The sequence below is a fragment of the Mustelus asterias genome, chromosome 21 (assembly GCF_964213995.1).
Source record: "Mustelus asterias chromosome 21, sMusAst1.hap1.1, whole genome shotgun sequence".
Lineage (NCBI taxonomy): Eukaryota > Metazoa > Chordata > Chondrichthyes > Carcharhiniformes > Triakidae > Mustelus > Mustelus asterias.
In genome coordinates this window covers 62680-89131 of record NC_135821.1, presented here as the reverse complement: position 1 = coordinate 89131, position 26452 = coordinate 62680, and the positions used below count along the sequence as shown (strand labels likewise).

The following is a 26452-nucleotide window of genomic DNA, read 5'->3' as shown; positions in this document are numbered from 1 at the left end:
CAGACGTGGAGAAAAGAAGGGCAGTTTGGAGAAAATCACTTATTGCGACATCCAATTGGTTGCTGCTCCTTCTATCTTCTGCCACAAACTGTGGCACAGTGGTTAGCACTGCTGCCTCACAGCGCCAGGGTCCCGGGTTCAATTCCCAGCTCGGGTCTTTGTGGAGTCTGCACATTCTCCCCGTGTCTGCGTGGGTTTCCTCCGGGTGCTCCGGTTTCCTCCCACAATCCGAAAGACGTGCTGGTTAGGGTGCGTTGGCCGTGCCAAATTCTCCCTCAGTGTTACCCGAACAGGCGCCGGAGTGTGGAGGCTACGGGATTTTCAGATACCAAAAGAGAAAACGCTGGAAAATCTCAGCAGGTCTGGCAGCATCTGTGAGGAGAGAAAAGACGTTTGGAGTCCAGCCGACCCTTTGTGAAAGCTAAATGGCCTAGAAAGTGGGAGAAATTTATACGGCAAGGGGAGGGAATGAAAGATGATTCATAGCCATAGAAACCAGGGGAAAAGGCTGCTAATGGCAGTCCACAGAGAGATAAAGGGTGTGAATGGCCAAACGGCAGAGAAGCTGTAAGCTGTGACCACTGTGGGCGGCACGGTAGCACAGTGGTTAGCACTGCTGCTTCACAGCTCCAGGGACCTGGGTTCGATTCCCGGTTTGGGGTCATTGTCTGTGTGGAGTATGCACGTTCTCCCCGTGTCTGCGTGGGTTTCCTCCGGGTGCTCCGGTTTCCTCCCACAGTCCAAAGATGTGCGGGTTAGGTTGATTGGCCATGCTAAAAAATTGCCCCTTAGTGCCCTGAGATGCGTAGGTTAGAGGGATTAGCGGGTAAATATGTAGGAATATCGGGGTAGGGCCTGGGTGGGATTGTGGTCGGGATTGCAGACTCGATGGGCCAAATGGCCTCTTTCTGCACTGTGGGGTTTCTATGATTCTCTGATTCATTTTCAGAGTAACTTCACTGCAGTGTGAATGTAAGCCTACTTGTGACTAATAAATGAACTTTAACTTTAACTTTTCCACAGACGGCGATTTGGCCTGAGTGTGCTGGAGGCAGAATTAATCAAGGCATTCACAAGGGCATTGGACTAGTATCTGAAAAGCTAATGTATTGGGTTATGGGAACACTGATAAATAAACTTTAAAGTGGAGTAAACCACTAGAAATCAGAATTAAATATATAAGGTGTGGCAGAACCATCACATCTACCCCTGACCGAGGAACAGTATCTTCCCTTTGACTGGTTAATTTGTACTTTCTCCAAACTTTGCCAACCAAGCTGCACTCTCTTCTCATGACATATAAATTGTTGTTGCCTTTGCATTTGGTGGAATTGTCTTGCCATCAGTCCACTTAGTGGCAAACTACCTCCCATCCTTCCCAAATGGCTTGGAGGAACAGCTTCTGGAGACTATCACTAACCCTTCAGTCCGTTCTTTGTGCCAAAACATCTTGGAAAATGGCGGGGGGGGGGGGGGGGGGGGAGGGGATTTGTATGGGCATGAGATGGGGGACAACTGACAGAGTGACAAGATAGGGATGGAGTCTGTGAGTTACTGAAAACCTTAAAGATCGCCCTTCAGGTTGATTTGATTTGATTTATTATTGTCACATGTATTAATATACAGTGAAAAGTGGGCTGCATGGTGGCACAGTGGTTAGCACTGCTGCCTCACAGCTCCAGGGACCCGGGTTCATTTCCAGCCTTGGGTGACTGTCTGTGCGGAGTCTGCACGTTCTCCCCATGTCTGCGTGGGTGTCCTCCGGGTGCTCCGCTTTCCTCCCACAGACATGCTAATTCGGTGCATTGGCCGTGCTAAATTCTCCCTCAGGCGCCGGAGTGTGGCGACTAGGGGATTTTCACAGGAACTTCATCGCGGTGTTAATGCAAGCCTACCTGTGACACTAAAAAACAAACTTCAAACTTGCCAACCAAGCAGAGAAAGGAAGGAGGGAGAATGAGAGCGAAATAGCAGAAAAAGCATAAAATCCCTACGGTGCAGAAGGAGGCCATTTGGCCCATCAAACCTGTACAGATAATAATCCCAGCCTGGCCCCACGTACTTACCTTACCAATCCCCCTGACACCCTCCCATAACCCCACGTATTTACCCAACTCATCCCCCTGACACTAAAGGTCAATTTAGCATGGCCAATCCACACAACCTGCACACCTTTGGACTGTGGGAGGAAACCGGAGCACCCGGAGGAACCCCACGCAGACACGGGGAGAACGTGCAGACTCCACACATGCATTCTCTTCTCATGAAGTATAAATTGTTGTTGCCTTTGTATTTGGTGTTCTGGCGAATTGTTCTGATGAGTGCAACTCAAAAAACTTCGCCAACATGTGCCTTTTTTTGCAGCAGTACTCAATATTCCTTTTGTTAAACCGTACGTTGATGTGATGTAACCCGAGGGCTGGGATGAAGACTGGTAATTAGATGATTCAAGTGTATAGTTACTTGAAGAAACATAAGGATATGTCAGAATCATAGTAATGCTTGTTGTATTGGGAAACCAAGATGATGACTAGATAAAGGATTGCGGACAGACAAAGCCACAGAATAACAGTTGGAAGCAATTCAAACAATGATAAATTGAGTCCAGGAAAAATATAACTCACTGAGAAATAAGGGCAGACAAGTTGGCGGTGACTGTTGTATTAAGGAAGGTAAATTTGCTGTTGTAATCAGCTTGTTGCTTTAATAATTTATCATTGAGAAATTATAATGTATTTGGATTGTAATGTATTTGGATGAATTGTTTAAATAAAAAGAAAGTTGGGAATTACGTATGTACGCCCTGGAGTGGTGGCTTTACTTTATGTTTAACAATAAACAATAAACACTCTTGCTATTAGGGTGGCATGGTGGCGCAGTGGTTAGCACTGCTGCCTCACAGCGCCAGGGACCCGGGTTCAATTCCCAGCTTGGGTCACTGTCTGTGTGAACTCTGAACGTTCTCCCCGTGTCTGCGTGGGTTTCCTCCGGGTGCTCCGGTTTCCTCCCACAGTCCGAAAGACGAGCGGGTTAGGTGCATTGGCCATGCTAAATTGTCCCTTTGTGTCAGGGGGATTAGCTAGAGTAAATGCATAGGGTTATGGGGATAGGGCCTGGGTGGCACGGTGGCACAGTGGTTAGCACTGCTGCCTCACAGCACCGGGGACCTGGGTTCACTTCCCGGCCTTGGGTCACTGTCTGTGTGGAGTTTGGACGTTCTCCCCGTGTCTGCGTGGGTTTCCTCTGGGTGCTCTGGTTTCCTCCCACAGTCCGAAAGACATGCTGGTTAGGTGCATTGGCCATGCTAAATTCTCCCTCAATGTACCCAAACAGGCGCCGGAGTGTGGTAACTAGGGGATTTTCACAGTAACTTCATTGCAGTGTTAATGTAAGCCTACTTGTGACAATAATAAATAAACTTTAAACAATGAGCTTGTGGGCCATCCAATATTGGCATCTGATGATAGTTTGGCAGAGGATGAGATGTTATGGCAGAGGATGAGGTGTTATGGACCCGTTCTGAACCTTCTGCGACCACCTTGAGCATCACCTGGATTGCAGTTTGTAGTGCGTTGCTGCAACCCTGCTGCAACAGAGGGCTAGTGCATCATTTGCCTTCTGAATAGCTTGCTGTACTGTAGCTTCATTCTTGCTTTTAGTAGCTCCTGAACAAGGGCACCCACTTGTTCATCCACTATGGAGCCTTATGATGAAGAAACAGATGAAGTAGTATTCGACAGGCACACGAATAACTGAAGGACAATCAGGAAAGTGCCACTGAGGGATATGCATGATAAACTCGCAGGTAATGAGAGTGAAAAGATGCAGCCCTAACATGGTCAACTCATTAGCAATGACAGGTGGTAATAGTGCGAGTTACTACTGGTCAGCCATGCTTGATGCAGAGGGCCACCCCTCAACCTATAAGCCTCTGATGACAGAAAAGATGGAAGGAGATGAAAATCTGCTCCTGTATACCACTAGCATCCTTTCCGGATGTATCACAGCTTGGTGTGTCTCCTGCTCTGCCCAAGACTGCAAGAAACTACAAAAGGTCGTGAATGTAGCCCAATCCATCACACAAACCAGCCTCCCATCCATTGACTCTGTCTACACTTCCCGCTGCCTCGGCAAAGCAGCCAGCATAATTAAGGACCCCACGCACCCCGGACATTCTCTCTTCCACCTTCTTCCGACGGGAAAAAGATATAGAAGTCTGAGGTCACGTACCAATCGACTCAAGAACAGCTTCTTCCCTGCTGCCATCAGACTTTTGAATGGACCCTACCTCACATTAAGTTGATCTTTCTCTACACCCTAGCTATGACTGTCACACTACATTCTACATCCTTTCCTTCTCTGTGGATGGTATGCTTTGTCTGTATAGCACGCAAGAAACAATACTTTTCACTTTATACTAATATGTGTGACAATAATAAATTAAATCAAATCAAATCACCATGAGTGGGAAAAGCAAGGGTGGAGGGGGAATGAAAGCGAAATAGCAGAAATATCATAACATCCCTACAGTGCAGAAGGAGGCCATTTGGGCCATCGAACCTGTACTGATGACAATCCCATCCTGGCCCTGTTCCCATAACCCTACCTATTTACCGTACTAATCCCCTTGACACTAAGGGTCAATTTAGCATGGCCAATCCGCCTAACCTGCACATCTTGGGACACTAAGGCTCAATTTAGCATGGTCAATCCACCTAACCTGCACATCTTGGAACACTAAGGGGCAATTTAGCGTGGTCAATCCACACAACCTGCACATCTTCAGACTGTGGGAGGAAGCTAGAGCACCCGGAGGAAACCCAAGCAGACATGGGGAGAATGTGCAAACTCCACACAGACAGTCACCTAAGCCAGGAATCGAACCGGGTCCCTGGCACTGTGAGGCAGCAGTGCTGACCACTGAGCCAGAGATTGACAGACTGAGCCAAGGCTGATCTGTATACCACCTCTGCCACAGATTGTCATCACTCAAGTTACTCTCTCTGTGAACAAGTTTGGACAGTGAATGTCAACTGTGTCCCGTTACCTCAAGTCATTCCGACACACGAGGTCATTCCGCCCATCTATTCCATGCCAGCTCTCGGTCGAGCAATCTAATCACTCCCACTGCCCCTGCTCTATCTGTAACCCTGCATGTTTATTCTCCCAAAGTGCCCTTCCAATTCCCATTTGAAATCAGTGATTGCCTCTGTTTCCTCCATTGTTGTGCCAAATATTAAGTTGATCTTTCTCCACACCCTAGTCATGACTGTAACACTACATTCTGCACCCTCTCCTTTCTATCTCCCCATATACTCTATAAACTTTGTCTCTATAGGGCGCAAGAGACAACACTTTTCACTGTATCCCAATAGATGCGATCACAATAAATCAAATTAAATTGTTGGCAGCAAGTTCCAGATCATTACCACTTGAGTCTTCCTCATATTCCTCCTGGGGGGAAAACCTTAAATCTGTGCCTTCTAGTCCTTGAACTGCCAATGAATAGGAACAGATTTTCTTTGATGCCTTATCTAAATTGTCATTAACTTGTACATCTCTGTCAAGTCTCCCTCAATCTTCTTTGCTTCCAATATCAGTACATGTCTCCTTCCACTCACAGTTGCTGACCATATTTTTTTCATGGGACATGAGTGTCGCTGGCTGCCCAGCATTTATTGCCATCCTTAGTTGCCCGAGGGCAGCTGAATGTCAACCACAGTGCTGTGGCTCTGGAGTCACATGTAGGCCAGACCAGGTAAGGACGGCAGATTTCCTTCCCTAAAGGATAACAGTGAACCGGATGGGTTTTTCCAACAATGGTCATCAGTCGATTCTTAATTCCAGTTTCTTTTTATTGAATTCAAATTTCACCATCTGCTGTGGCGGGATTCGAACCTGAGTCCCCAGAACATTAGCTGAGTTGCTGGGTTAATAGTCTAGCGATAATGCCACTAGACCATCACCTGTAACAGTGCTTTTCAAGAAAGATGTCTGGAGTCACATGTAGGCCAGACCAGGTAAGGACAGCAGATTTCCTTCCCTAAAGGACATCAGTGTACTGGATGGGTTTTTCCCGGATAATGGTTCCATGGTCATCAGTAGATTCTTAATTCCAGATTTTTTTTAGTGAATTCAAATTCCACCATCTGCCGTGGCGGGATTCGAATCTGGGTCCCCAGAACATGAGCTGAGTTTCTGGATTGATAGTCTAGCGATAATACCAGTAGGTCATCGCCTCCCCTGAACAGCAGACTGGGCTTTGACACCAGCTACTGTCCTGACTTGGAAAATCTCCAAGATGCCGTGATTTTTTAAGCAGTGAAGCGACGGTGGATCACTAACATTGACGGGTGAATTATGGCCTGTGACGCAACCGAAGGATTCAGATTAAAGCCAAGCATAAGAGAAGGGACAGGGATTTAAAACAGGAATTTCGGGAGCTGGGCTGGAAGCTGAGAGCAAAGACAAAACATGTGGTCATCTCTGGTACGCTACCGGTGCCACGTGATAGCGAGTTGAGGAACAGGGAGAGAGTGCACTTAAACATGTGGTTGCAGGGATGGTGCAGGAGGGAGGGTTTCAGATACGTGGATAATTGGAACACGTTCTGGGGAAGGTGGGACCTCTACAAACAGGACGGGGTGCACCTGAACCAGAGGGGCACCAATATCCTGGGAGGGAAATTTGCTATGGCTCTTCAGGGGGATTTAAACTAATTTGTCAGGGGAGTGGGAAAAGGAGTTGTAGTCCGGAAGTCAGTGTTGAGGGTGGTGAGGTATTGGGGAAGGTATCAAGGTCAAGGGTGGGTACCGGTAGACAGGAAGGTGGGTTGAAGTGTGTCTACTTCAATGCAAGGAGCATCCGGAACAAGGTGGATGAACTTGGGGCGTGGATTGCTACTTGGGACTACGATGTTGTGGCCATTACGGAGACGTGGGTAGAACAAGGACAGGAATGGTTGTTGGACGTTCCGGGGTATAGATGTTTCAGTAAGTGTAGGGAAGCTGGTAAAAGAGGTGGAGGAGTAGCATTGTTAATCAAGGATAGTTTAACGGCTGCGGAAAGGCACTTTGAGGGGGATATGCACACTGAGGTAATATGGGCTGCAGTTAGAAACAGGAAAGGAGCGGTCACGTTGTTAGGAGTTTACTATAGGCCCCCAAATAGTAATAGAGATGTGGAGGAAGAAATTGCTCAGCAGATTATGGATACGTGTGGGGGTCACAGGGTAGTTGTCATGGGGGACTTTAACTTTCCAAATATTGATTGGAACCTTTGTAGGTCGAATAGTTTGGATGGGGCACTTTTTGTGCAGTGTGTGCAGGAGGGTTTCCTGACACAATATGTGGATAGGCCGACAAGAGGTGAGGCCACATTGGATTTGGTACTGGGAAATGAACCGGGCCAAGTGTTAGATTTGGTTGTGGGAGAGAACTTTGGAGATAGTGACCACAATTCGGTGTCTTTTGTTATTGCAATGGAGAGGGATAGGGCCGGACGGCAGGGCAAGGCTTACAATTGGGGGAGAGGTAATTATGATGCGATTAGGCAAGAATTAGGGGGCATAAGATGGGAACAGAAACTGTCAGGGAAAGGCACTGATGAAAAGTGGAACTTTTTCAAGGAACAAATACTGGGTGTCCTTGATAGGTACGTCCCTGTCAGGCAGGGAGGAAATGGCCGAGTGAGGGAACCGTGGTTCACAAAAGAGGTGGAATGTCTTGTGAAAAGGAAGAGGGAAGCTTATGTAGGGATGAGGAAACAAGGTTCAGATGGCTCGATTGAGGGTTACAAGTTAGCAAGGAATGAGCTGAAAAAGGGGCTGAGGAGAGCTAGGAGGGCACATGAGAAGTCCTTGGCGGGTCGGATCAAGGAAAACCCCAAGGCTTTTTACTCTTATGTGAGGAATAAAAGAATGACCAGGGTGAGGTTAGGGCCGGTCAAGGACAGTGGTGGGAACTTGTGTATGGAATCAGTAGAGATAGGCGAGGTGATGAATGAATACTTTTCTTCAGTGTTCACCAAGGAGAGGGGCCATGTTTTTCAGGAAGAGAAGGTGTTACAGGCTAATAGGCTGGAGGAAATAGATGTTCGGAGGGAGGATGTACTGGCAGTTTTGAATAAACTGAAGGTCGATAAGTCACCTGGGCCTGATGAAATGTATCCTAGGATTCTTTGGGAGGCGAGGGATGAGATTGCAGAGCCTTTGGCTTTGATCTTTGGGTCCTCACTGTCCACGGGGATGGTGCCAGAGGACTGGAGAGTGGCAAATGTTGTTCCTCTGTTTAAGAAAGGGAATAGAAATGACCCTGGTAATTATAGACCGGTTAGTCTGACTTCGGTGGTTGGTAAATTGATGGAAAAGGTCCTTAGGGATGGGATTTACGACCATTTAGAAAGATGCGGATTAATCCGGGATAGTCAGCACGGATTTGTGAAGGGCAAATCGTGCCTCACAAATTTGATAGAATTTTTTGAGGAGGTAACTAGGTGTGTTGATGAAGGTAGGGCGGTTGATGTCATATACATGGATTTTAGTAAGGCGTTTGATAAGGTCCCCCATGGTCGGCTTATGATGAAAGTAAGGAGGTGTGGGATAGAGGGAAAGTTGGCCGATTGGATAGGTAACTGGCTATCTGATCGAAGACAGAGGGTGGTGGTGGATGGAAAATTTTCGGACTGGAGGCAGGTTGCTAGTGGAGTGCCGCAGGGATCGGTGCTTGGTCCTCTGCTCTTTGTGATTTTTATTAATGACTTAGAGGAGGGGGCTGAAGGGTGGATCAGTAAATTTGCTGATGACACCAAGATTGGTGGAGTAGTGGATGAGGTGAAGGGGTGTTGTAGGCTGCAAAGAGACATAGATAGGATGCAAAGCTGGGCTGAAAAATGGCAAATGGAGTTTAACCCTGATAAATGTGAGGTGATTCATTTTGGTAGGACAAATTTAAATGTGGATTACAGGGTCAAAGGTAGGGTTCTGAAGACTGTGGAGGAACAGAGAGATCTTGGGGTCCATATCCACAGATCTCTAAAGGTTGCCACTCAAGTGGATAGAGCTGTGAAGAAGGCATATAGTGTGTTAGCTTTTATTAACAGGGGGTTGGAGTTTAAGAGCCGTGGGGTTATGCTGCAACTGTACAGGACCTTGGTGAGACCGCATTTGGAATATTGCGTGCAGGTCTGGTCACCTCACTATAAGAAGGATGTGGAAGCGCTGGAAAGAGTGCAGAGGAGATTTACCAGGATGCTGCCTGGTTTGGAGTGTCGGTCTTATGAGGAAAGGTTGAGGGAGCTGGGGCTGTTCTCTCTGGAGCGGAGGAGATTGAGAGGAGACTTAATAGAGGTTTATAAAATGATGAAGGGGATAGATCGAGTGAACGTTCAAAGACTATTTCCTCGAGTGGATGGAGCTATTACAAGGGGGCATAACTATAGGGTTCATGGTGGGAGATATAGGAAGGATATCAGAGGTAGGTTCTTCACGCAGAGAGTGGTTGGGGTGTGGAATGGACTGCCTGCAGTGATAGTGGAGTCAGACACTTTAGGAACATTTAAGCGGTTATTGGATAGGCACATGGAGCACACCAGGATGGTAGGGAGTGGGATAGCTTGATCTTGGTTTCAGATGAAGGTCGGCACAACATCGTGGGCCGAAGGGCCTGTTCTGTGCTGTACTGTTCTATGTTCTATGTTCATAACATCAAAACTGAAGTCGAGGGAAGGACGTCCCACAGGGCTACAGTTTGAAACTCCTGTTGATGGCTTGTTATCTTGTACGTTGCGTCTATTTATCTGCCGGATTCTCACTGGCCATACAATTACTGGTGCGAAATGAACTTTGCGAGTGGGAGGTGTACAAGTTCAGCTTGTTGCTAACAACAAGACACTCCCAATTATTCAACACTCCTCATATCTATCAAAGAAAAGAGAAAATAAAGCCCAGGCCCTTTCACTTCAGGAGTTGCTAACAGCAGCAATCTATGGGTTGGTCTTTAACCTGTTGACCAGAATGTTGCCCGGTTTCGAGGGTGTTGGCTGTGAGGAGAGGTTGAATAAACTAGGATTGTTTTCACTGGAAAGACGGAGGCTGAGGGGAGACCTGATACAAAATTATCAGAGGCACAGACAGGATGGATAGTCAGAGGCTAGAGGGATTGGCCATGCTAAATTGTCCCTTAGTGTCCCAAGATTTGTAGGTTAGATGGATTGCCCATGGTAAATGTGAGATAGGGTGTGGGAAAGGGACTAGGTAAGATGCTCTGTCAAAGAGAGTCGGTGCAGACTCCATGGAACAAATGGCTTCCTTCTGCACTGTAGAAATTCTTTGGTTCTAATATCTCCAGACATGCACATTTCAAGTCTTTTTCCAATAACACTCCTGGGAAATGCCTTGGGATGTGAAAAGCACCATATGGACTGGAGTCCCCCTAGTGCAGAAGGAGGCCATTTGACTAATCAAGTCTGCACCGACTCCCTGACAGAATGTCTTGACGAAGCCTCTCCCCTTGCCCTGTCCCCATAATCCCACACATTTAGAATGGCCAATCCACCTAACCGGAACATCTTTAGACACTAAGGGACAATTTAGCATGGCCAATCCACCTCACTCGCACATCTTTGGACCTTAAGGGGCAATTTAGAACAGCCAATCAATCATTTCTTTAGATAGCCACATGAACAGACTGGGAATAGAGGGATACAAACGGATGGTGTAGTTAGGAACACATGATCGGTGCGGGCTTGGAGGGCCGAAGGGCCTGTTCCTGTGCTGTATTGTTCTTTGTTCTTTGTACTGTACAGATCTTGGGACTCTAAGGTACAGTTTAACCTGGCCAATCCACCTAACCTGAACATCTTTAAACACTAAGGGGAAATTTAGCATGGCCAATCCATCTAACCCGCACATCTTTGGACCTTAAGGGGCAATTTAGAACAGCCAATCAACCTAATGTACACATCTTGGGCCCCTAACGTGCAGTTTAACTGGGCCAATCCACCTAACCTGCTCATCTTTAGGCATTAAGGGCAATTTAGCATGGCCAATCCACCTAACCTGCACATCTTTGTGTAGGGCACCCGGAAACCAGGGCAGTCACGGGGAAAACATACAAACTCCACAGTCACCCAAGATTGGAATTGTATCCAGATCGCTGACGCTGTGAGGCAGCAGTGCTGACCACTGTGCTACCGTGCCACCCCCAAATGCAAGTTGCTGTTGCTGCTGTTCCTGGCACATGCACGAGGACCATGTATTACATGAAAGGTGCTATATTGGTATAAGTTGTTGTTGCTTGCGGACGGTAAACGGCCTCACGCACTAATTAAAATAAGATCGATACCAAATCCTACCTCGAGCCCCAACTAGAGTTCAGGTCCTTTGATTGGCGTGTTTCTGGCGATTTGAGCTGCAATCTCAGGGGAAGTTTTTCTGTTATGGTAACCGTGGAGACTCTTGTACAAGCACAGCTGCTGTGGTGGAAAAGTTTTGCTCCGTCATGCCCTCTGTTTTTACATATTTACATACAGTAATACTCGTGCGTAGTGGGGGGGGGGGGGGCAGAATCAGATCTTGCTATTGGAGGAAATTAGCGTTAATCCCTCAGCATTAATGGTCCCAATGGAAAAATAATTCTCCAGAACGTTGTAACTTCACTCAATGAGCGGCTGAGTCACAGATCAGTCTGTCGCTCATTGTTAGGTGGTTGCTGCCTTCTTCTGCCCAAGTACTCATTGTATCTTCAAACTGAACTTCTCTCCATATTAATTTGATTTGATTTATTATTGCCACATGTATTAGTATACAGTGAAAAGTATTGTTTCTTGTGCGCTATACAAAACAAACCATTCAAAGAGAAGGAAAGGAGAGGGTGCAGAATGTGGTGTTACAGTCATAGCTAGGGCATAGAGAAAGATCATAGAATCCTACAATGCTGAAGGAGGCCATTCGAGTCTGCACCGACCACAATCCCACCCAGGCCCTATCCCCATAAGCCCATGCATTTACCCCAGCTAGTCCCCCTGACATTAAGTGGCAATTTAGCATGGCCAATCCACCTAACCCGCAAATCTTTGGACTGTGGGAAGAAACCGGAGCACCCGGAGGAAACCCACGCAGACATGGTGGGAATGTGCAAACTCCACACAGATAGTGACCCAAGCCAGGAATCGAACATGGGTCCCTGGTGCTGTGAGGCAGCAGTGCTAACTAGTGTGCCACCGTGCCACCCATGATCAACTTAGTGTGAGGTAGGTCAATTCAAAGGTCTGATGGCAGCAGGGAAGAAACTGTTCTTGAGTTGGTTGGTGCGTGACCTCAGACTTTTGTATCTTTTTTCCGATGGAAGAAGGTGGAAGAGAGAATGTCCGGGGTGCGTGGGGTTCTTGATAATGCTGGCTCTTTTGCCAAGGCAGCGGGAAGTGTAGACAGAGTCAATGGATTGGAGGCTGGTTTGTGTAATGGATTGGGCTACATTCATGACCTTTTGTAGTTTCTTGCGGTCTTGGACAGAGCAGGAGTGATATCAAGCTGTGATACAACCAGAAAGGGTGCTTTCTATGGTGCATTTGTAAAAGTTGGTGATATTAAAGAAAGGATATACTTGCATTGGAGGTGGTACAGTGAAGGCTCATGACTAAGGTTGCCAACCCTCCAGGACCAGCCTGGCGCTTGTCGGAATTGAAAGGTCAATCACCAGGGGCAGGATTTAGTCAAAGGAATTTTGGCCACTCTTCAAGTTTTCCAGACCTGACAGCGACCATCCCTGTCTGGCACTGCTGTGTGAGCAACCCTGGCATTGCTGTACTGAGGGAGTGCTGCACAGTCGAATCATGGCTAAACCAAGGTCCCAGTTGCCATCTCAAGGATGATGTGGAGTTGCCGGCATTGGACTGGGGTGGGCACAATAAGAAGTCTCACAACATCAGGTTAAAGTCCACAGGTTTATTTGGAATCATGAGCTTTCGGAGCACTGCTCCACTCACCTGAGGAAGGAACAGCGCTCCGAAAGCTCATGGTTCCAAATAAACTTGTTGGACTTTAACTTGGTGATGTGAGACTTCTTACTGCGCCCATCTCAAGGATGTAAGCGATCTCAGGGCACTACTTTGAAGAAGTGCAAAGGGAGCTCTCCCCAGCCAATATTTATCCTTCAGTCGGGGTGGCACAGTGGCACAGTGGTTAACACTGCGGCCTCACAGCTCCAGGGACTGTGAGGCCGCAGTGTGACTGTCTGTGTGGAGTTTGCACATTCTCCCCATGTCTGCATGGGTTTCCTCTGGGTGCTCCAGTTTCCTCCCACAGTCCAAAGGTGTGCGGGTTAGGTTGATTGGCCATGCCAAGTTGCCCCTTAGGGGGGATCAGCAATGTCAATTCATGGGGTGATGGGGATAGGGCCTGGGTGGAACTGTTGTCAGTGCAGGCACGATGGGACGAATGGCCTCCATCTGCACTGTAGGGATTTTATGATAACACGTAAACAGCAGCACGGTGGCACAGTGGTTAGCACTGCTGCCTCACAGCGCCAGGGACCTGGGTTCGATCCCCGGCTTCGGTCACTGCCTCTGTGGAGTCTGCACATTCTCCTCGTGTCTGCGTGGGTTTCCTCCGGATGCTCCAGTTTCCTCCGAAAGACGTGCTGGTTAGGGTGCATTGGCCATGCTAAATTCTCCCTCAATGTGCCCGAACAGGCACCGGAGTGTGGCGACTAGAGGATTTTCACAGTCACTTCATTGCAGTGTTAATGTAAGCCGACTTGTGACACTAACAAATAAACTAAACTATTTGTAGAAGCCTGCTAAGTGCAAATTGTCCACATTACAACAGTGACTTACACTTTGTTAACACTATGAACACTTTGGAATGTCCACAGATTGTGAGCACAGGTGCCAACTCTGGAATTAAGAATCTACTGATGACCATGGAACCATCGTCAATTTTCAGAAAAGCCGTAGTGTCCATTAGGGAAGGAAATCTGCTGTCCTTACCCGGTCTGGCCTGCATGTGACTCCAGAGCCACAGCAATGTGGTTGACTCTCAAATGCCCTCGGGGCAACTAGGGATGGGCAATAAATGCTGGCTCAGCCAGCGACGCCCATGTCCCATGAATGAATTTTTAAAAAACTCCTGGCTTCATCTTTTTCTCTTGTGCTGTGCCATTCTTCATTTCCCATCCAAGAATTAAGGGACCTGCTGAGTCAAAGTCAAGGCAAATACTTCTGTACTGAGAAAATCTCCCGCGTGAGTAGCCTATTTCACAATTCCTTACTGTTCAGCCAAGGATTAACAGTTGTAGGAGGCACCTCTCACTTTTAAAGCCAGCTCTCCCAAGGAACTAAACAGAGACTTAACTTTCACAACACACACCATGAAGCTGAGATGGATTACTCTGGTGAGGCTGTATTCAGGGAGTTCTGACTTTTCTCCCATGTTTCCACTGCTATTGCCTTGGACACCCAACAAGTGCATATAATACTTACCAGTGCAGCCAAGGAAGTCATAGAATCAGAGAATCCCTACAGTGCAGAAGAAGGGCATTCAACCTATCGAATCAACACCGACCACAATCACACCCAGGCCTTATACCCGTAACCCTGCACATTTACCCTGCTAACCCCCCTGACACTAGGGTCAATTTATCATGCCCTGTCAACCTAACTTGCACATCTTTGGAATCCTCAGATCCATTACTCCAATGGGGCTAAGGGAACTGTTTTCACCTAGTTGGGGGCAGGGGGAAGGGAGTGTTTGGAGGGCTGCAGTTACCCCTAGGTTCAGGAGAAGACAACTCGACCGAGGGAAACACTCCTCCTCACTATCCAAGGGAGTTCAGTGAGGAGAGGAAGACTTGGAAAGAGAGAAATGAGGACTTGCCATCCTCCTCACTATCGAAGCCATCCAAGTAGGCACTTGGCCAAGATCCTAACAGATTATTGGCACCTGTGCACTATGGGCAGAATCTTTACAACGGCTTTCAAGGCAGAAGGGCTGGGGAAGTTTGAAATTTGTGCATTCGATCATCTACCTGACACATATCTGGCTCTAGGCAACCTTTTGATTTGATTTGATTCAATATTGTCACATGTATTGAGATACAGTGAAAAGTATTCTTTCTTGCGCGCTATACAGACAAAACATACCGTGCCGAGAGAGGGAATTAAATAAATAGGAGCTAAAGCTGACATGAAGAAACTTCCTGCTCCAAGTTAAACTCGGGGGCTGTGTATACACCAGGGATTCCATCACATTAGTGAGTGCGTGATTACTCTGCTTCACATATATCAGAAAGATTACCAGCAAAGTAACCCTACGGATAGACACAGATCTCGTTTCTTCTTATTGCCTGTTTTTAAAAAATATATTGGATTTTGAGTGACGTCTCTTTGTTTGGGACCTCGTGTCCCCTGGTTATGTCAACATCATTAAACTGGAGCGGGTCAGAAATTTGCCTGAGGGAACATTCCACAGAATCTTGGGAGTCCGATAGATAAATCTCTTAGATCTTTATGCGTCTCACACAGGCTTAACCCTCCTAAGAGTGGCTTGACTCTGCACCAGACTCTGAGTGCTGTGTTCCATGGGCTGACTTTCACCATCCCCAACACCGGGCTGCATTGTAAGAGTGGGTTTCGGGTTCCAGATACCTGGCTGAAAAGTGGGGGTCCCGGCCTACGTCTGCTGACGGTGGGGCCAGCTCAAAGAACAAAGAACAAAGAAAATTACAGCACAGGAACAGGCCCTTCGGCCATCCAAGCCTGCACCGATCATCTGAACTAAAACCCCCGACCCTTCTGGGGACCATATCCCTCTATTCCCATCCTATTCATGTAATTGTCTACATGCTCCTTAAAACTCACTACCGTATCCGCTTCCACTACCTCCCCCGGCAGCGAGTTCCAGGCACCCACCACCCTCTGTGTAAAAAAACCTGCCTCGTACATCTCCTTTCAACTTTGCCCCTCGCATCTTAAACCTATGTCCCCCTAGTAATTGACTCTTCCACCCTGGGAAAAAGCTTCTGACTATCCACTCTGTCCATGCCCCTCATAATCTTGTAGACTTCCATCAGGTCGCCCCTCAACCTCTGGCGTTCCAGTGAGAACAAACCATGTTTCTCCAACCTCTCCTCATAGCTAATGACCTCCATACCAGGTAACATCCTGGTAAATCTTTTCTGTACCCTCTCCAAAGCCTCCACATCCTTCTGGTAGTGTGGCAACCAGAATTGAACACTATATTCCAAGTGTGGCCTAACTAAGGTTCTATAAAGCTGCAACATGACTTGCCAATTTTTAAACTCAATGCCCCGGCCGATGAAGGCAAGCATGCCGTATGCCTTCTTGACTACCTTCTCCATCTGCGTTGCCACTTTCAGTGACTTGTGTACCTGTACACCCAGGTCCCTCTGCCTATCAATACTCTTAAGGGTTCTGCCATTTACTGTATATTTCCTATCTTTATTAGACCTTCCAAAATGCATTACCTCACATTTGTCCTGATTAAACTCCATCTGCCATCTCTCCGCCCAAGTCTCCAACCGATCTATATCCTGCTGTATCCTCTGACAGTCCTTATCGCTATTCCACAAATCCACCAACCTTTGTGTCGTCCACAGTGGATTTCCCACGTGGCCCCCCACTAAGCGGGAGCTCGTTATGCCATTACAGATAGTGGCTGGACTGCTGATGCAGCCAGAACAACCAGAGGGCTCTGAAATCCAAACATTGCCACCAGGAGCAGTGTGGCACTGCCAAGGTGGGCAGGACACCCCCTCAGGCACCTTCAGATTCAGGAAGCGTAGTGGAGAACATGCCCCTGCCTACATCAGCGGGGATGAAGTGGAAATGGTCGAGAGCTTCAAGTGTCTAGGTGTCCAGATCACCAACAATGGGGGATGGCACGGTGGCATAGTGGTCAGCACTGCTGCCTCACAGCGCTAGGGACCCGGGTTCAATTCCCGGCTTGGGTCACTGCCTGTGTGGAGTTTGCACATTCTCCCTGTGTCTGCGTGGGTTTCCTCCAGTTTTCTCCCACAGTCCAATGATGTGCTGGTTAGGGTGCATTGGCCGTGCTGAATTCTCCCTCAGTGTACCCAAACAGGCGCCGGTGGTGACTAGGGGATTAATTGCAATGTTAATGTAAGCCTACTTGTGATTTGGGGATGATTGACAGGTTGGGTGATATGCCAGATGGCAGCTATATTTTTTTGGCTAGAGCTTTCCGAGATTTTAGTTTCGTTTTCCAGTTCCTGCCAGAAGCTGGTTTGAAAAGTTGGTGTTTTTCTGTCCCTCTCTCTCTCTCCAGAGACGTTTGAAAGTTCCAGGACTGCGGAACCTCAGGGAATTGTTCTAACATTCAAAGGACCAATTCATAGCATAGAACATAGAACATAGAACAGTACAGCACAGAACAGGCCCTTCGGCCCACGATGTTGTGCCGAGCTTTATCTGAAACCAAGATCAAGCTATCCCACTCCCTATCATCCTGGTAGCAGGTGTTGAAAAACTGAAGACCCAGCATCACGTGGGCATACTTGCTTTCTGTGCTAAGTCTGGAGAAGGGTATGTCTGTAGGATGGTGTTTTACTGGAACAGCAGAGATAGCTAGCTGTGAGGAGTTATACTCTGTCAAGTTAGACTCTGTCAAGTTTGAATCTTGTCTTTGGTAAAAGCAATGCTTATTCTTTTTGTTACACTTGAACTGTGTTCTTGAATAAACGACGTTTGATAAAAGCTTCCTAGTGGCTCACTTGAATCATACCGAAAGTAAAACACCTTGGTCAGAATTTCCCCATCCCGCCCAACACGGGAATCAAAGCGGGCGGGATACCGCTGATTTGGGGCAGGACTTTCCGGTCTTGGGGTGAGTGTGGCTGGAAAATCCTTCCCTTATGCACACCCGTGCCAATATCAAATGTAAAAAATTAGGTTCGAGGCTAACTCCACAAAACACATTGGAGTTCCTGGCCTGGGTCGTTAAGTATACTTATTTATTTATTAGTTATTAGTTACATTAACACTGCAATGAAGTTACTGTGAAAAATCCCCCAGTCGACACACTTCGGCGCCTGTTTGGGTACACTGAGGAAGAATTTAGCACGGCCAATGCACCTCACAACGCAGACTGTGGGAGGAAACCGGAGCACCCGGAGGAAACCCATGCAGACACGGGGAGAATGTGCAAACTCCACACAGACAGTGACCCAAGCCAGGAATCAAACCCGGGTCCCTGGCACTGTAAGGCGTCAGTGCCGCCCCGTACTAAGGAGCACTAAGATTCTTACCAATAACGTGGCCAAATGGTTTGTGTATCATAAGAACATAAGAACATAAGAAATAGGAGCAGGAGTAGGCCATCTAGCCCCTCGAGCCTGCCCCGCCATTCAATAAGATCATGGCTGATCTGACGTGGATCAGTACCACTTACCCGCCTGATCCCCATAACCCTTAATTCCCTTACCGATCAGGAATCCATCCATCCGCGCTTTAAACATATTCAGCGAGGTAGCCTCCACCACCTCAGTGGGCAGAGAATTCCAGAGATTCACCACCCTCTGGGAGAAGAAGTTCCTCCTCAACTCTGTCTTAAACCGACCCCCCTTTATTTTGAGGCTGTGTCCTCTAGTTTTAACTTCCTTACTAAGTAAGAGGAAAGATGTTGAAGCCATTGAAAGGGTGCAGAGGAGATTTACAAGGATGTTGCCTGGATTGGGGGGCATGCCTTATGAGGATAGGTTGAGGGAGCTTGGTCTCTTCTCCCTGGAGAGACGAAGGATGAGAGGTGACCTGATAGAGGTTTACAAGATGTTGAGAGGTCTGGATAGGGTAGACTCTCAGAGGCTATTTCCAAGGGCTGAAATGGTTGCTACGAGAGGACACAGGTTTAAGGTGCTGGGGGGTAGGTACAGAGGAGATGTCAGGGGTAAGTTTTTCACTCAGAGGGTGGTGGGTGAGTGGAATCGGCTGACGTCGGTGGTGGTGGAGGCAAACTCGTTGGGGTCTTTTAAGAGACTTCTGGATGAGTACATGGGATTTAATGGGATTGAGGGCTATAGATAGGCCTAGAGGTAGGGATATGATCAGCGCATAGGAGCAGGAGTAGGCCATCTAGCCAAAGGGCCTGTTTGTGCTGTGGCTTTCTATGTTCTATGTTCTATAAGTGGAAAGAATCTCTCCGCCTCCACCCTATCCAGCCCCCGCATTATCTTATAAGTCTCCATAAGATCCCCCCTCATCCTTCTAAACTCCAACGAGTACAAACCCAATCTCCTCAGCCTCTCCTCATAATCCAAACCCCTCATCTCCGGTATCAACCTGGTGAACCTTCTCTGCACTCTCTCCAATGCCAATATATCCTTCCTCATATAAGGGGACCAATACTGCACACAGTATTCCAGCTGCGGCCTCACCAATGCCTTGTGCAGGTGCATCAAGACATCCCTGCTTTTATATTCTATCCCCCTCGCAATATAGGCCAACATCCCATTTGCCTTCTTGATCACCTGTTGTACCTGCAGACTGGGCTTTTGCGTCTCATGCACAAGGACCCCCAGGTCCCTTTGCACGGTAGCATGTTTTAATTTGTTTCCATTGAGATCGTAATCCCATTTGTTATTATTTCCTCCAAAGTGTATAACCTCGCATTTCTCAACGTTATACTCCATTTGCCATATCCTCGCCCACTCACTCAGCCTGTCCAAATCTCTCTGCAGATCTTCTCCGTCCTCCACACGATTCACTTTTCCACTTATCTTTGTGTCGTCTGCAAACTTCGTTACCCTACACTCCGTCCCCTCCTCCAGATCATCTATATAAATGGTAAACAGTTGCGGCCCGAGTACCGATCCCTGCGGCACGCCACTAGTTACCTTCCTCCAACCGGAAAAACACCCATTTATTCCGACTCTTTGCTTCCTGTCAGATAGCCAGTCCCCAATCCACTTTAACACACTACCCCCAACTCCGTGTGCCCTAATCTTCTTCAGCAGCCTTTTATGGGGCACCTTATCAAACGCCTTTTGGAAATCCAAAAACACCGCATCCACCGGTTCTCCTCCATCAACCGCCCTCGTCACATCCTCATAAAAATCCAACATGTTCGTCAAGCACGACTTTCCCCTCATGAATCCATGCTGCGTCTGATTGATCGAACCATTTCTATCCAGATGCCCTGCTATCTCCTCTTTAATAATGGATTCCAGCATTTTCCCTACTACAGACGTTAAGCTGACCGGCCTATAGTTACCCGCCTTTTGTCTCTTTCCTTTTTTAAACAGCGGCGTAACATTAGCCGTTTTCCAATCAACCGGCACTACCCCAGAATGCAACGAGTTTTGATAAATAATCACTAACGCATCCACTATTACCTCTGACATTTCTTTCAATACCCTGCGGTGCATTCCATCCGGACCCGGGGACTTGTCCACCTTCAGTCCCATTAGTCTACCCAGCACTGCCTCTCTGGTAACATTAATCGTATTAAGTATTTCTCCTGCTGCCAACCCTCTATCGTTAATATTTGGCAAACTATTTGTGTCCTCCACCGTGAAGACCGACACAAAAAACTTATTTAAAGACTCAGCCATATCCTCATTTCCCACTATTAACTCCCCCCTCTCGTCCTCCAAGGGTCCAACATTCACTCTAGCCACTCTATTCCTTTTTATATATTTATAAAAACTTTTACTATCATTTTTTATATTAATTGCTAGCCTAGCTTCATAGTCTATCCTTCCTTTCTTTATCGCTTTCTTAGTCTCTCTTTGTTGTTTCTTAAATTTTTCCCAATCACTTGTTTCTCCACTATTTTTGGCCACTCTGTACGCAGCTGTTTTTATTTTAATACTCTCCTTTATTTCCTTCGTTATCCACGGCTGGTTCTCCCTTTTCTTACAATCCTTGTTTTTTGCTGGAATATATTTTTGCTGCGAACTGAAAAGGATCTCCTTAAAAATCCTCCACTGTTCCTCAGCTATCCTACCTGCCAGCCTGCTCTCCCAGTCTACCTTAGCCAATTCATCCCTCATCCTATCATATTTCCCTCTGTTCAAACAGAGGACACTGGTTTGGGACCAAACTTTCTCCTCTTCCATCTGAATCAGAAATTCGACCATATTGTGGTCACTAGACCCAAGAGGGTCCTTCACAATAAGATCCTTAATTCTACCTACCTCGTTACACAATACCAGATCCAAAATAGCTCGTTCCCTCGTCGGTTCCGTAACATGCTGTTCAAGGAAACTATCCCGACAGCATTCTAAGAACTCTTCCTCCATTCCACCCTTACCGACTTGAGTCTGCCAGTCAATGTGCATGTTGAAGTCCCCCATGATTATTGCCGTTCCGTTTTTACACGCATCCCTTATCTGCTTGTTTATAGCCCTCCCTACCTCAACATTATTATTTGGGGGCCTATATACCACACCTACTAGTGTCTTTCTCCCTCTACTACTCCTCATCTCTACCCATAATGATTCCACGTTTTGTTCCTCAGAGCCTATGTCATCCCTCAGTACTACCCTGATATTATCTCTTATTAATAGCGCGACCCCACCACCTTTTCCTTCCTGTCTATTCTTCCTAAACGCCTGATACCCCTGGATATTCATCTCCCAGTCCTGGTCACCTTTCAGCCACGTTTCTGTAATGTATCAATCTGGAAATTCTTCCAAAACACGCCAATGGCGGGTGGTAAGATAGGGAGAAATTTCTGGGCAGTCATGTGATGGAAAGGAAACTGGACTCTCGGCCATCACTATTTAGAGCTCCGGACTGCAACAGGAATGGACGCTGAGGGGGTGGGGTGCCGCAGTTAGCTGAAAAGCCAGTGGTCAAATTGGTGCCAACATCATGGCGCTCCATCCCCATTCCGGCTGGGGTGGCTCTGTGCCATGCCTCCTTGCCCTGCCCAGAGGGGGTGGTTGTGGGGCTGAGGTTTGGACCTGCCTTCATGCAGACACTTCAAGAGGAATCTATATTCACACTTCAGCGCAGTCCTGTGGGAGTGCTGCAATGTCAGGCATGCCCCCTGTTGATGAAATGTAAAACTTGAGGCCTTGTCTGCAATCACTGGTGGACATGAAAGATCCCATGGGACTATATTGAAGAGGGGCTGGGAACCTCTGCCTGCTATCCTGATTGGCCATGCTAAATTGCTCCTTAGTGTCCAAAGAGGTGCACGTTTGGTGGATTGGCCATGCTAAATTGTCCCTTAGTGTCCAAAGATGTGCAGATTAGGTTAATTGACCATGCTAAATTGTCCCTTAGTGTTCTAAGATGTGCAGGTTAGGATGGATTCACCATGCTAAATTGCCCCTTAGTGTCCAAAGATGTGCAGGTTAGGAGAATTGGCCATGCTAAATTGCCCCTTAGTGTCCAAAGATGTGCAGGTTAGGTGGATTGGCCATGCTAAATTGCCCCTTAGTGTCCTAAGATGTGCAGGTTAGGATGGATTCACCATGCTAAATTGTCCATTAGTGTCCCAAGATGTGAAGGTTAGGTAAATTGGCCATGCTAAGTTGCCGCTTAGTGTCCCAAGATGTGCAAGTTCGGTGGATTGGCCATGCTAAATTGCCCCTTAGTGTCCCAGGGTGTGTAGTTAGGCAGATTGGCCATGTTAAATTGCCCCTTAGTGTCCCAAGGTGTGCAGGTTAGGGGGACCGGCCATGCTAAATTGCCCCTAAGTGTCCCAGGATGTGTAGGTTAGGTGGATTGGCCATGTTTGGGAAGAACAGGTGAAGGTTCCCAGAGCTGTCCACCAATGGAGATTTTCCTTATCTCATGTCTATGTTAATTGAAGACTCATTAATCGAGGTTGATTGCTGTGATTGCTAACTGCTTTAGGACATTATGTGACTACCGGCAGTGTGATCTTGGTGGACGTTGCTCTCTCTTTCTCCAGGAATACCACATTATTTGTTTCCAAATCTCTCCGCAGCCTCACCCCTCCCTATCTCCATAATTTCCTCCAGCCCCACAATCCTCTGCGATATCTGGGCCACTCAAATTCTGGCCTCTCCCACATTTGATTTGGTTTAATTTTTTTGTCACATGTATTAGTATACAGTGAAAAGTATTGTTTCTTGCGCGCTATACAGACAAAGCATACCATTCATAGAGAAGGAAAGGAGAGAGTGCAGAATGTAATGTTACAGGCATAGCTAGGGTGTAGAGAAAGATCAACTTAATGCGAGGTAGGTCCATTCAAAAGTCCGATGGCAGCAGGGAAGAAGCTGTTCTTGAGTCGGTTGGTACATGACCTCAGACTTTAATGAATATGGATGAATGTATGGCATTTCGAGCGAGCGTAAATGAGCCACGCTACTAGTTTGACTGATTATCTTAAACTGGTTATCACTGTAGCTAGTAGCACAATCAGGATTGTTCATCAAATGCTGCCCAATCACGGAATCACATCTAACAGTAAGTATTTTGCTTGGAGTTTTGCAGGCTGGTTGAGTACGGTCGATGTGCTATTTAGTACCAACTAAAGAAACATGCTGTAAGATTCAATCAGCCAATTGCTGAGGAATATAGCCGACATACCTGGCATTGCACCAAGCACGGTCTTACAGCATGGAAAGAGGCCATTTGGTCCACTGTGTCTCTACTGGCTCTTGTTCTCATTTAGATAGGTGTCCAAAGATGTGCAGGTTAGGTGAATTGGCGATACTAAATTGACCCTTGTGTCAGGGGGATTAGCAGGTTAAATATGGGTTACGGGAATAGGGCCGAGATGGGATTGTGATCGGTACAGACTTGATGGGCCAAATGGCCTCCTTCTGTACTGTACGGATTCTATGATTCTATGATTCTAGATACCATTGCGCTTTCCCCATAACCCTGCAGGTTAAAGTTTATTTATTGGCGTCACAAGTCGGCTTACATTAACACTGCAATGAAGTTACTGTGAAAATCCCCTAGTTGCCACACTCTGGTGCCTGTTTGGGTACACTGAGGGAGAATTCAGCACGGCCAATGCATCTTAACCAGCAAGTCTTTTGGACTGTGGGAGGAAACCGGAGCACCCGGAGGAAACCCACGCAGACACGGGGCGAACGAGCAGACTCCGCACAGACTGTGACCCAAGCCGGGAATCAAACTCGGGTCCCCGGTGCTGTGAGGCAGCAGTGCTAATTGTAAGTACTTGTCCAATCGTACTTTGAACATTGGAAATGTGGAATCTGCTCACAGCACACTTCAATATACCGGGAACTTTACTTAAGGGCAGAGATATCAATCTAAAAAGTGAGAAAGGGCACAGAATCTATGGGGCAGAGAAACAGGCCATTCTGCCCATCTGGCCTGTGCTGGTGTTTGCGCTTGGATGGTCTCCACATGTCTTCTCCCACACCCCTTTGTTTCACTCTATCAGTTCACCTTTCTACTACTTTTCCCTCCCGGATTTATCCAGCATCTCTTGAGGTTATTCACTTTGGAGGAAATAATAGCAAATTGGATTATTATCTAAATGGAAAAAAATTGCAACATGCTACTGTGCAAAGGGACCTGGGGGTCCTTGTGCATGAGACGCAAAAACCCAGTCTGCAGGTGCAACAGGTGATCAAGAAGGCAAATGGGATGTTGGCCTATATCGCAAGGGGGATAGAATATAAAAGCAGAGATGTCTTGCTGCATCTGTACAGGGCATTGGTGAGGCCGCAGCTGGAATACTGTGTGCAGTATTGGTCCCCTTATTTGCGGAAGGATATATTGGCCTTGGAGGGAGTGCAGAGAAGGTTCACCAGGTTGATACCGGAGATGAGGGGTGTTGATTATGAGGAGAGACTGAGCAGATTGTGTTTGTACTCGTTGAAATTTAGAAGGCTGAGGGGGGATCTTATAGAGACCTATAAGATAATGAAGGGGCTGGATAGGGTAGAGGTGGAGAGATTCTTTCCACTTAGAAAGGAAGCTAGAACTAGAGGGCACAGCCTCAAAATAAAGGGGGGGTCAGTTTAGGACAGAGTTGAGGAGGAACTTTTTCTCTCAGAGGGTGGTGAATCTCTGGAATTCTCTGCCCACTGAAGTGGTGGAGGCTACCTCGTTGAATATGTTTAAATCACGGATAGATGGATTCCTGATCGGTAAGGGAATTAGGGGTTATGGGGATCAGGCGGGTAAGTGGAACTGATCCACTTCAGATCAGCCATGATCTTGTTGAATGGCGGGGCAGGCTCGAGGGGCTAGATGGCCTACTCCTGCTCCTATTTCTTATATTCTTATGAAACGGATCAAGAATAATTTGACCAATGGTCTTTTCAGCACAAAGTCTTCATAACAGTGAGTTTGCCTTTTGTTTCCCTTTTGTACCGGACCATGCAAACGAACCGAACGGCATCGTCCTCTCAATTGCGAATATTCATTGATAATAGATTTTGGCCCACTCCTCAATCTCACCCTCTCCCGGTGGGATTTTCCCCATCCCGCTGCGGTGAACGGAGATTTGCCTGGATGCCAAACTCTCCGCCGGTCGGAACATGGCGTGAACAGCTGGTAAGATTGTGAGGGAGCTTGCCTTAATCATTGCAAACGCTCTTTAAAACATCATATCGAGAACAAAGACATGTTTCAGAGTTAGCCTGACCCCCCCGTTTTGGTTGATTCCAACCTACAATTTCCCCCTGAACGTGCGCATTAACTTCGTGGTTATGGGCCTGAGCCAGAGGTCATTGGTTCAAGACTACCCCTCCCTGGCCAAGTGACAGAATTGAATGGTAATTACTTGGTTAGAACAGTAGTTTGAATTGGATAGAGGAAAAAAAACAGCCAGGGGAGCTTCTGGATTGTGGGAAAAAATAACTTAACGGGTTGGTGAATGTCCTTCGGGGAAGGAAATTTGAAACTCGTTCCCAGTCCATGTGACTCCAGTCCACCTACCCACACCTCCATAAGTTCATAAGATATAGGAGCAGAATTAGGCCATTCGGACCATCCGCTCCGCCATTCGATCATGGCTGATATGCCCCTCATCCCCATTTTCCTGCCTTCTCCCCGTAACTCTTCAACCCATTCCCAATTAAAAATCAGTCTAACTCCTCCTTAAATTTACTCACTGTCCCAGCATCCACCGCACTTTGGGGTAGCGAATTCCACAGATTCACAACACTTTGGGAGAAGTAGTTTCTCCTCAACTCTGTTTTAAATTTGCTCCCCCTTATCCTAAGACTATGACCTCTCGTCCTAGAATGTCCCACAAGAGGAAGCATCCGCTCCACGTCTACTTTATCCATACCTTTTATCATCTTGTAGACCTCACTTTGGTCTCCCCTCATTCTTCTCAATCCCAGAGAGTATCGGCCTAAACTGTTCAATCTCTCTTCATACGAAAAACCCCTCATCTCTGGAATCAATCTAGTGAACCTCCTCTGAACTGCCTCCAATGTCACTGCATCTTCCTCAAATAAGGGGACCAAAACTCTGCACAATACTCCAGGTGCGGCCTCACCAATGCCTT

The 26452-nt window shown here is 47.2% G+C and overlaps 1 protein-coding gene across 1 annotated transcript in view; it reads left to right on the top strand.

The window, feature by feature from the left end:
* LOC144509479 (uncharacterized) overlaps window positions 1–26452 on the top strand; it is a 77698-nt gene that overhangs the window by 6517 nt on the left and 44729 nt on the right. Inside the window, exon 2 of the mRNA XM_078238387.1 lies at window positions 15520–15614. Within this exon, the coding sequence (XP_078094513.1) occupies window positions 15520–15614 (95 nt within the window). The remainder of the gene's footprint in view (window positions 1–15519; window positions 15615–26452) is intronic.